The sequence below is a fragment of the Salvelinus sp. IW2-2015 genome, unplaced genomic scaffold (genome assembly GCF_002910315.2).
Source record: "Salvelinus sp. IW2-2015 unplaced genomic scaffold, ASM291031v2 Un_scaffold2350, whole genome shotgun sequence".
In the NCBI taxonomy this organism is placed as follows: domain Eukaryota; kingdom Metazoa; phylum Chordata; class Actinopteri; order Salmoniformes; family Salmonidae; genus Salvelinus; species Salvelinus sp. IW2-2015.
In genome coordinates this window covers 135,918-148,477 of record NW_019943675.1, presented here as the reverse complement: position 1 = coordinate 148,477, position 12,560 = coordinate 135,918, and the positions used below count along the sequence as shown (strand labels likewise).

The following is a 12,560-nucleotide window of genomic DNA, read 5'->3' as shown; positions in this document are numbered from 1 at the left end:
GGGGGGGGGGGGGAGTGGGGGGCAGTCCCGACGCTGCAGTTCTTTTTTACAGAGCGCGTAACTAAATATATCCTCCACTTGTCAACCGTCACATACAAATTAACGTTACACGGTTTCTTCTCTCTTCCCGGAGTTAAACAGGTGTCGGGTTAAGGCTGGCCAGACTATAAAGGGAGGCAGACAGGCTGGACACAACCAAATAGATAGACCGTCTGAAAGTAAGGACAATATCGCATTTTTAGGCGTAAACACATCTCAATCTTGTTTCAACATGTTCCTTTAATATGATTTAAATGGTCAACCAAAGTTCATATATGGGAATTAGCGTTTTTCCCTTGTTCATTTCTGTTAATTGGAAATAGTTCATTTCTTTTCTTATGTTGCGTTGCAAAGCAGACTGTATTTATCACGAAGATGGATAAATGTCTGATTTGATCATATCTTTACTTTTAGGTGTTGAAACAACGAGTGGTCAGAATGACGGTTTGTTGTGAGTCGTGTGAACGTCCATGGAGCAGTGAGCGCTGCTCCTCCTCATCTCTTCCCCCGGGAGACAGAAACCACCGGGGACTCTGCAAGAGATTCAGGTTAGTGCAGCCTGACTGGCTCCGTTTGTGCGCTGCTTCTAGTGGCAAGGCGGGCAAACTGCTGGACCCTGGACTCAGGGGCGGACATAGCATAGGAACTCTACATACCATACGTTGGTAATATTAACTTGTGGATGTCATTCACCAGTTTGGTATGCTATGGTTTCTAATTACAATTCGTGTTGATATAATATGAATTACGAATTCATACAATATGTTACGAATTTGCAATACTTATAGTTACGACTTCCAATTTGTTTGTGGCTAATGTTAGCTAGGGATAGAGGAGTGTATGTAGTCTAGAGAGCTCTCTTCTCTACGACAAAACCGCTAGAGAGCTCTCTTCTCTACGACAAAAACCGGCTAGAGAGCTCTCTTCTCTAACCGACAAAACCGGCTAGAGAGCTCTCTTCTCTACCGACAAATACCGGCTAGAGAGCTCTCTTCTCTACCGACAAAAAACCGGCTAGAGAGCTCTCTTCTTTACGACAAAACCGGCTAGAGAGTTTCTCTTCTCTACCGAACAAAACCGGCTAGAGAGCTCTCTTCTCTACCGACAAAACCGGCTAGGAGTTCTCTTCTCTACACGACAAAACGGCTAGAGAGCTCTCTTCTCTAACCGACAAAACCGGCTAGAGAGCTCTCTCTCTACCGCAGATAGACAGAGCCACATTACAGCAACAGTTGTTTCCATAGGAACCACAGAAGCTCACACTTTAGCAAACTGCTAATCCATTCCCATCCAGTCTGTGGCTAGGGTACACAGCTTTTCCTTTTCCTTTACTAAGGCACAGTGAGAAGCCGGAAAGTAACACATTTTCTCAGTTTTGACTTTGGATTATTTTTGCCATGTAACAAAGAGCAGCTTTTCACTAGACGAGAGAGACTAGGAAGAGTTGGACGTAGTAGCATACCCTTTGCTCAGTTCTACCTCTGCCCTCTCTGGTCGTCAATCCGACCTGTGAACATTTGGTGTTGCTACGCAGGTCTACTAAGGGAGCGTCTAAAGCCAGGAGGGACCAGATCAACTCTGAGATCAGGAACATGAGAAACTCTGCCCCCATCCCTCAGGAGGACCAGACAGACTTCATACCTCCACAGCATGGCAGTTATCACAGCATACATACAGGAAGGCTTTCTGTATAAGGGTGAGTACAAAACCAGGAAGAAATGCATGTACGAACCACTAGAACAGTTGAAAGTACGGAACAGTTGGACATTCTCATCTTTAAGAATGGGGTATTTTGTATGTGTTTTTATTATGGATCCCCATTAGTTTCAGGAGCAGTCTCCCTGGTATTATGACCATTGCTGTGCCAAGGCAGCAGCTACTCTTCCTGGGGGTTTATTATGGATCCCATTAGCTGTTGCCAAGGCAGCAGCTCTCTCCCTGGGGTTTATTATGATTCCCCATTAGCTGTTGCCAACAAGAGCAGCTACTCTTCCTGGGGTTTATTATGGATCCCCATTAGTTCCTGCCAAGGCAGCACTACCTCTTCCTGGGGTTTATTATGGATCTCCTATTAGGATCAGATTACAGATACTTTTGAAAAAACTGACTTTTAGGATTACTTTTAAAATTCAGAAAGGATGTTTGCGATAAAAAAATCTTTGACATTCTCTGTTTTTCCATGACATTCAAATCAGCTTGAAAAAGAGGCACACATGTAAGTTGTTCACCTGAGTGAGTCTTGACCACAAGTCAGAGACACTATGATGACACACCAAATGGATGTTGAGGATCGCAGGAAAAAGAGCAGAATAGGCTTTTTGTAGGCTACAAGTCGAAGTTATGTCTTCCTATGGGCACTGCTGTCGGCATCCAAAGATTTTCCAACTTTAATAAACGCTTGGAGGTAATGATGACAGCATGTGTGTAGTCGACAACGGATACGGATACACTTATATTGATATTCACAGATCCACAGATGGGAATCACACTGCTGCTCTTTCATTTAGCTATTTGTGCCTTACGGATTGTGTGTTGTGTGGATGGTTGTTCACAAATCTAAATGTGTTATTTGAACCCAATAATTGGTTGAATTCAAGAAGTTTAAGCTGCTATCAATCATTGTGTTGGAAACCAGTGAGATGCCTGTGAGAAAATGCACTCTGCAACAGCTGCATAGTGTGGATCTCCAGCCTATAGAATAACAGCTGCATAGTGTGGATCCAGCCTATAGAATAACAGCTGCATAGTGAGGATCCCAGCCTATAGAATAAGCCAGCTGCATAGTGAGGATCCCAGCCTATAGAATAACAGCTGCATTAGTGAGGATCCAGCCTATAGAATAACAGCTGCATAGTGTGGATCCCAGCCTATAGATAAACTAGCGCATAGTTAGGAACCAGCCTAAGTAATAACAGCTGCATAAGTGTGGATCCCAGCCTATAGAATAACAGCTGCATAGTGAGGATCCCAGCCTATAGAATAACAGCTGCATAGTGGTGGATCCCAGCCTATAGAATAACAAGCTGCATAGTGTGGAATCCAGCCTTATAGAATAACAGCTGCATAATGTGGATCCCAGCCTATAGAATAACAGCTGCATAGTGGGGTCCCAGCCTATAGAATAAACAGCTGCATAGTGTGGATCCCGGCCTATAGAATAACAGCTGCATGGTTGTGGGTCGCCGGCCTATGGAATAAAAGTTGAGGCATTTTATTGCTCAATTTAATTCATGCTGATAATTTAATATATCCATAGGCTAAATGGACACATGAATCAAACTCAACACACTTTTGATAGACTTAATGGCAATCTGTAGTTTAGTACATCCATGTTTGGACTTATAAATGATAGTATGAATGATAAAGATATCATTTATGGTATTATTATATGTAGTAGAAAGCATTAGAAGAAGCCTACATTACCAACCCATAAAAGTAACATGTAAATCCATACATGTCCAGCTATGAAACTTTAACATGATTTATCCTGCAATAGATGTCGTTTAATTGATACACACATTTTTGTCTTCTTCCTATAATGCTACTCTAAAGGGAAATGTAATCTAAAAGTAACATGAATGTAGTCAGATTACATTCTGAGTTTGGATAATCCAAAAGTTACTGATGACCAATTTTGACAGGTAACTGTAACGAACTGCATTTAAAAAGTAACCTACCCAAACCCAGTTAGAACTGTAGGACATTTTTCAACTTGAAAATGTATGCTAAGGCGTCTTAGAACTGATGATTGAAACGTACCTGTCATTATTTAAACATTGTCTTTTTAACAGATATATCTCCAATTTCTTGTGCTGGCATCCATACCTGTTGAGATATGGATCCTTAACCTGATTGAAACATGGATCCATACCTGTTGATACATCCAGGCCTGATCCATACCTACTGAGTTCTCTTGTGATGTTGAGTGGATCCATACCTACTGAGTTCCTGTGATGTTGAGATTGGATCCATACCTACTGAGTTCTCTTGTGATGTTGTGATGGGATCTATACCTACTGAGTCTTCTGTGATGTTGAGATGGATCTATACCTATGATCTCTGGACTGTTGAATGAACCTCCTCTGATATCGCTTGAGTTATGATGATGCCATACCTACTGAGTTCTCTGTGATGAGTTGAGATGATCACATACTACTGAGTTCTCTGTTGATTTGTTGATGGATCCAGTAACCTAATCTGAGCATCTCTGTGAAGCTGATGAAACCATGATCCTGTATCACTACTGAATTTCATAGACATGAGTTTGATAGGATCCAATACTATATGTCATGTTCCTGTGATTTGTGACTATCCCATATCCTAGCTGAGTTTCCTGTGAGTTGAGTGACTAATCCTGAGCTGTATTCTTGCCTTCGTTCTCAGGACATTCCTCAGCTGACTCAGTTGATCTATCTTTCCACTCCGTCCTTAGACTCCTCAGCCTCCGGTTTGCATTCTGTCTTTCTCAGAAGCTGTCTTGTCTCAGAACGTTGATTACCTGGGGCTCTCATGGTGAGTACAACACTGATGAAGACCTGGACTGAGTCCAAAATATATGCAATTGTATAGGAAATAGAACTTTGTTATTCTGTGGTTCTGTAACATCACATCTGCTGTTTTACTGAATGCTGTGTAGGGCAGGATGTTATTCTGTGGTTCTGTAACATCATCTGCTGTGTTACTGAATGCTGTGTAGGGCAGGATGTTATTCTGTGGTTCTGTAACATCACATCTGCTGTGTTGTACTGAATGCTGTGTAGGGCAGGATGTTATCTGTGGTTTCTGTAACATCGCATCTGCTGTGTTACTGAATGCTGTGTAGGGCAGGATGTTATTCTGTGGTTCTGTAACAACACATCTGCTGTGTGACTGAATGCTGTGTAGGCAGGATGTTTTCTGTGGTTCTGACATCACATCTGCTGTGTTACTGAATGCTGTGTAGGGCAGGATGTTATTCTGTGGTTCTGTAACATCACAATGCTGTTTACTGAATGCTGTGTAGGGCAGGATGTTATTCTGTGGTTCTTGTAACATCACATCTGCTGGCTTGTGTTACTCGAATCTGCTGTGTAGGGCAGATGTTATTCTGGGTTCTGTAAACATACATCTGCTGTGTTACTGAATGCTGTTTTGATGGCAGTGAGTCATAAGTATTATCCTGTGAAATCATTTAAACAATCGAGCATCTACTGGTGTTACTGAATGCTGTGTAGGGCAGGATGTTATTCTGTGGTTCTGTAACATCACATCTGCTGTGTTACTGAATGCTGTGTAGGGCAGGATGTTAGTCACTAAAGTTTATCCTTTCTTCTTCTCTCTTATAGGTTGATGTTCTTCAGGGAGACACCTTCTATGACCTGGTGGAGAGTCAGGATGTGGAGACAGTTAGATCTAACCTGGAGACAGACAACACAACGTCAACTGGTAAGAGACTATACTATCTAAAGAAAAATCAAATCAAATGAACAGATTTAAGAGCTCATGAAACCCAATGGAGGAACGAGACTTATCTCATATTATTGTTCTGTTCCCCTGTAGAGAGGAGTTTTGTGTGTCGGATGCACACCTCCAAGGCCTTCAGACTAGAGTATGGTAGCTGCTGTTCTATAATGGTCCGGGGACACTACCAGACCGTCCCACAATCCCCCCAGTCCACCCCCACATCCTCCCCAGACCGTAGCCAATCTGGCCCTCCTGTGGAGAGGGTGTTCTCGGCTCTCTGCACACCCACAGTGAACCACCTAGGCAACAGCACCTTCTCCTCCTGCTCCTCCTCCTTCACCAGCCTCCACAGACCAGACATGAGCTTCAGTCACCTGGACGAAAGTGTTGTGTTTTACTTGGGCTACTCATCGGAGGAGCTGATTGGTCGATCGTGGTACAGCCTCCTCCACCCTGAAGACCTCTCCTTGAGTGCCTACTCACATAAGAGTCTGAGTAAGTAGAAAAACATTAAAACTACCCTTGATACTAAACTCAGCAAAAAAAGAAACATCCTCTCACTGTCAACTGCGTTTATTTTCAGCAAACTTAACATGTATAAATATGTGTATGAACATAACAAGATTCAACAACTGAGACATAAACTGAACAAGTTCCACAGACATGTGACAAACAGAAATGGAATAATGTGTCCCTGAACAAAGGGGGTCAAAATCAAAAGTAACAGTCAGTATCTGGTGTGGCCACCAGCTGCATTAAGTACTGCAGTGCATCTCCTCCTCATGGACTGCACCAGGTTTGCCAGTTTTTGCTGTGAGATGTTACTCCAATCTTCCACCAAGGCACCTGCAAGATCTCGGACATTTCTGGGGGGAATGGCCATAGCCCTCACCCTCCGATCCAACAGGTCCCAGACATGCTCAATGGGATTGAGATCTGGGCTCTTCGCTGGCCATGGCAGAACACTGACATTCCGTCTTGCAGGAAATCACGCACAGAACAAGTAGTATGGCTGGTGGCATTGTCATGCTGGAGGGTCATGTCAGGATGAGCCTGCAGGAAGGGTACCACATGAGGGAGGAGGATGTCTTCCCTGTAACGCACAGCGATGAGGTTGCCTGCAATGACAATAAGCTCAGTCCGATGATGCTGTGACACACCGCCCCAGACCATGACGGACCCTCCACCTCCAAATCAATCCCGCTCCACAGTACAGGCCCGGTGTAACGCTCATTCCTTCGACGATAAACGCGAATCTGACCATCACCCCTGGTGAGACAAAACCGTGACTCGTCAGCACTTTTTGCCAGTCCTGTCTGGTCCAGCGACGGTGGGTTTGTGCCCATAGGTGACGTTGTTGCCGGTGATGTCTGGTGAGGACCTGCTTTACAACAGGCCTACAAGCCCTCAGTCCAGCCTCTCTCAGCCTATTGCGGACAGTCTGAGCACGGTTGGAGGGATTGTGCGTTCCTGGTGTAACTCGGGCAGTTGTTGTTGCCATCCTGTACCTGTCCCGCAGGTGTGATGTTCGGATGAACCGATCATGTGCAGGTGTTGTTACACGTGGTCTGCCACTGCGAGGACGATCAGCTGTCCGTCCTGTCTCCCTTTAGCGCTGTCTTAGGCATCTCACAGTATGGACATGGCAATGTATTGCCCTGGCCACATCTGCAGTCCTCATGCCTCCTTGCAGCATGCCTGTAGCACGTTCACGCAGATGAGCAGGGACCCTGGGCATCTTTCTCTTAGTGTTTTTCAGAGTCAGTAGAAAAGCCTCTTTAGTGTCCTACGTTTTCATAATTGTGACCTTAATTGCCTACCGTCTGTAAGCTGTTAGTTTCTTAACGACCTTTCCACAGGTGCATGTTCATTCATTGTTTATGGTTCATTGAACAAGCATGGGAAACAGTGTTTAAACCCTTTACAATGAAGATCTGTGAAGTTATTTTGATTTTTACATATTATCTTTGAAAGACAAGGTCCTGAAAAAGGGATGTTTCTATTTTTGCTGAGTTGACATAATACTACATTATACCTGTTATAATATATTCTAACATATTATAAGAAATTACAATGACGAACCCAAATGGAAGCATCTCACGTTGTTATGTATGAACAGTTGTCTTCCTTAGTGTAAGATGCTAGAGAAATATAGTGGACGTGATAGTAATGCTTTTCTGTCCTCTCCTCACCCAGTGCAGGCAGACGAGGGTGGGCAGATGGAGATGGTTCTGAGGCTCCAACACAGCGACCTCTCGTGGTCCTGGATCTACACTAGAGCCGCTAAGCATTCTGGGAACCAGGAAGTGAGCTGCTGTAACTACATTATCAGGTACTAGATGCTCTGAATGCTTTCATGAATGCTTACAGTGTGATTATTGTTTTGTCTTGAAAAATGAAATAATAAAAAGAGATATGTAGTAATAATTGTAGCTGCCTGTATTGAGTAACTTTGCTCTTAGAGACTGGAGTAACTTGTATTCTTTCCTTCACAGTGAAACAGAAGCCATGTATCTGAGAAAAAAGATCAACAGCGATGCTTTCAGAGCCTCTCCTCTTCAGCCCTACTGCCCCTCTCCCACCCCCCAGCCGACCCAGAGCTGTTGCCCCACCAAGGACCTAAAGAGACCCAGAGCATTCAGTCAGTACAGTAGTATATCTGAGACTGAGAACAGGTCTAAGACCAGCAGGAGACAGAGAGCAGAAACTAATACTATGTTCTACGTGACATCATGTAGCTCCTCCTCCCAGGCCTCACCTGTCGCCGCCTTCTCCACCCCTCCCTACAGCCCCACCTCCTCCCACTACAGCTCCTCCTCCAACTCCTCCCACTCTCCAACACAGCAGGACGACACCAGCTCTGACTCTCTGTTGGATGTGTATGGCAACACAGAGAACTTAACCTCCTACTACCATTGCCTTGAAGGAGGGACTGAGGTAGGGACTGGGCCTTCCTGCCTCCTCTCCCCCTCTAGGTCCTTCCAGCCCGGCTCGGATCAGTCCTTCCACCAGGGTATCTTCAGTCAGACTGACGCATTCTCTCCTCAGTCCTGCCCTTCTTCTCCCCAGTATGATTGCTCAGCATGCCCTGCTGATGCCCGGCTGGTCCCTGACTGTCTATCTGTATCAGACCTGTTAGAGAGTTCAGCAGACTGCCCCATCACCATCCATACTGAAGACTACAGCCTCTCGGTTCAGCCACAAGGTGGTGCCACCAGTCCATACAGCCTCTCGGTTCAGCCACAAGGTGGTGCCACCAGTCCATACAGCCTCTAACGGTTCAGCCACAAGGTGGTGCCACCAGTCCATACAGCCTCTCGGTTCAGCTTCTAGGTGGTGCTATCAGTCCATACCAGAGCCACCATATACCTCAGACTGTCTCTCTCCTCCTATTGGAGGCCTGCTGACCCCTAACCCCTCCCCGACCTCCGACCTCTCCTTCCTCTATCAGTGACAGAGACAAGGTAGAGATCAGTATCCTAGCCAGCAGATCTCCTCTCTTGCCTCCAGCTTCGACCTGTTCAACACCCTGAGCCCCATCCAACCCCACCTCAGCCCAGCTCAGAACCCCTTCCCTGGGCACAGCCCCAGGTCCCTCCCCTGTCCCCCTCCACATCAAGCCGGAGCTGGTCCTGGATGAGGGAGTGTTGATCGTCTCCTGAAGGATCTGAGCATGGTTCAGGGACCTGGGTGTCTGTCTCACTGCTACCAACCTCAGGACCCTTCCACCCTGGCTCTGTTCTCTCTAGTGGACCCTCTACCCATGGGAGCAGTCATCCCCTCTCTCTCCCTTCCCCTGCCACACTCCTCCTCCCTCGCTCTCTCCGGAGAACACTCCTCATCCCTCCTCTCTCTCCTCCCCCTGGACCCATTCCACCCAGCTAACCTGGATCCTCTCTCTGAGAACAAGCTGTCATAATCAGACCTCTGAGTTGCATCAACTCAACCCTCCCACAGTCTCCATCAGGTGATTATAACACATTGTACAAGCTCAACTCCAGCAAAGGGATTATAACACATTATACACAGCTCAACCTCCATCAGGGGGATATAACACATTATACACAGCTCAACCTCCTACAAGGGATTATAACACATTATACACAGCTCAACTCCATCAAGAGTTATAACACATATACACACTCAACCTCCTGCAAGGTGATTATAACACATTATACACAGCTCAACCTCCAGCAAGGGATTATTACACATATACACAGCTCAACCTCCTGCAAGGATTATAACACATTATACACAGCTCAACCTCCATCAAGGGGAATATAACACATTATACACAGCTCAACCTCCAGCAAGGTGATTATAACACATTATACACAGCTCAACCTCCTACAATGTGATATAACACATTATACACAGCTCAACCTCCTGTAAGGGGATTATTAACACATTATACACAGCTCAACCTCCTGCAAGGGGATTATAAACACATATACACAGCTCAACCTCCATCAAGGGGATTATAACACATTATACACAGCTCAACCTCCTGCAAGGGATTATAACACATTATACACAGCTCAACACCCATCAAGGGGATTATAACACATTATACACAGCTCAACCTCCTGTAAGGGGATTATAACACATTATACACAGCTCAACCTCCTGCAAGGGGATTATAACACATTATACACAGCTCAACCTCCTGCAAGGGGATTATAACACATTATACACAGCTCAACCTCCTGCAAGGGGATTATAACACATTATACACAGCTCAACCTCCTGCAAGGGGATTATAACACATTTATACACAGCTCAACCTCTCCAGCAAGGGGATTATAACACATTATACACAGCTCAACCTCCAGCAAGGGGATTATAACAACATATAACACAGCTCAACCTCCTGTAAGGGATTATAAACACATAACACAGCTCAACCTCCAGCAAGGGATTATAACACATTATACACAGCTCAACCTCCAGCAAGGGGATTATAACACTTATACACAGCTCAACCCTCCTGAAGGGATTATAACACATTATACACAGCTCAACCTCCAGCAAGGGGATTATAACACATTATACACAGCTCAACCTCCAGCAAGGGATTATAACACATTATACACAGCTCAACCTCCTGTAAGGGGATTTATAACACTCAATATACACAGCTCAAACCTCCTGCAAGGGGATTATAACACATTATACACAGCTCAACCTCCATCAAGGGGATTATAACACATTATACACAGCTCAACCCCGATAAGGGGTATTATAACACATTATAACACAGCTCAACCTCCCTATCAAGGGATTATAACACATTATACACAGCTCAACCTCCTACAAGGGGATTATAACACATTATACACAGCTCAACCTCCTGCATTGTGATTATAACACATTATACACAGCTCAACCTCCATCAAGGGATTATAACACATTATACACAGCTCAACCTCCTACAAGGGAGATATATACACATAATATTACACAGCTCAACCTCCTGCATTTGAATATAACACATTATACACAGCTCAACCTCCAGCAAGGGGATTATAACACATTATACACATATATAATAACATACATTTATTAATACTAATAATGACAGGAATGATTTTAACATGGTAGTTGTGGTAGGGGGGGATGGGTCATTCCAGTGTGTTGTCTGACTGACTCTTATTTGAGTAAATCCTTGAAATGATTGTTGAAATGACACTAACACGACTTTACCATTCTATTTCAGATGGGCTTGTTGAAGAATCCATGTACTGATACGAGTCTAAATAGACTTACAGTACTAACCCTCGTATGGCATATTGTCATGACAACCAACCTTCCAGCCAGAGTCCAAAATGAAGACTTTTTTAAAGAATACATACTTTTTAAAGACTTCTACAATATTTAGTAGTTGGTACTTTTCAAGGGAACATGTTTCCCGAATATCTCTTATTTTTGTAAATGAAATTGTGATGAGGAAGTGAACCTTGTGGACCAAACTGCTGAGGAGATTGTTACTATGTTGTGGTTGTGTTAACTACATTGATACCTGTTGACTGCTGTAATTCACCATCTGTGTTGATGATGATTCTGGTAGCATGGTACTGTACTCTTTACATCTCGAAAACTGATGATCACATATGTAGAACTGATGTTTATGTGAATGTTGAGGGACCATGATGATGATTTACTACTGAGCACTTTCTGGATGTTTTGAGTTAATGTCACACAGGGACGTGATCCTCCAGAGGAGGTTGAAGCAGACCCAAGTCACACACTGTTCCCTGTGTAGTGCACTACTTGCCCAGAGCTCTATGGGGATATAGGGTACCATTTGAGAGACATCCATAGGTGCTAAAAGGATAATGAAGTAACTACCTCAATAATGCCACTCCATTCATCCCCAGCCTGAAACTACTGTTTAGTAAGTGCGTGTATTTATTGGTAGAGATGACTGTTTTACGTATTGTTTCATTCCCGTGTTCGTCTACTAGCTGTGCTACTGAAAATGCTTTGTAACCATTGGTAACCATTATTCAGCACATTTGTCTTGAATACATATGTTGTGTTGATTAAATGCTGCTTGGTTGGATGTAATTGTACAAAAGCAAAGTATTTTGCAATTGGTCTTCTAATTTTGCAATGCAAGTTATTAAAAGTCATAAAATATGATTGTGATGTGATATCTTAGTTATGAGAAAATAAAAAAGCTACAAGACAAGATATGATGACAATAACTAGCTGTATCTCATGAATGAGAAGAACAGGCAGAGATGTGTTTTAAAGCTGATCTTGTCCTGACAAAGCCCTATGAATGTGCTTGCCTGGGCCTATCAGGAGGCAGGTTTCCATTGGCCCATCAGGAGGAAGGTTTCCATTGGCCTATCAGGAGGCAGGTTTCCATTGGCCCAGGTTTATTCCACAAAATCAGTGTCGCAAAAAAAACACATTGAGACATATGTAATGGAAACGGTAAATAGAGGAGACGTAATGGAAACGGCAGATAGAGAAGACATGTAATGGAAACGGCAGATAGAGGAGACATGTGTAATGGAAACGGCAGATAGAGAAGACATGTAATGGAAACGGCAGATAGAGAAGACATATGT

At 44.0% G+C, this 12,560-nt stretch overlaps 1 protein-coding gene across 1 annotated transcript; it reads left to right on the top strand.

The window, feature by feature from the left end:
• Positions 1-459: 459 nt before the first annotated feature.
• LOC112073750 (neuronal PAS domain-containing protein 4-like) lies at positions 460-9,206 on the top strand. The gene is given in 8 exon segments (XM_070440266.1): positions 460-587; positions 1,574-1,695; positions 4,364-4,374; positions 5,364-5,463; positions 5,578-5,976; positions 7,678-7,813; positions 7,977-8,756; positions 8,758-9,206. Coding segments are annotated over 8 exon segments (2,022 nt in total). The 5' UTR covers positions 460-477; the 3' UTR covers positions 9,122-9,206.
• Positions 9,207-12,560: the final 3,354 nt, after the last annotated feature.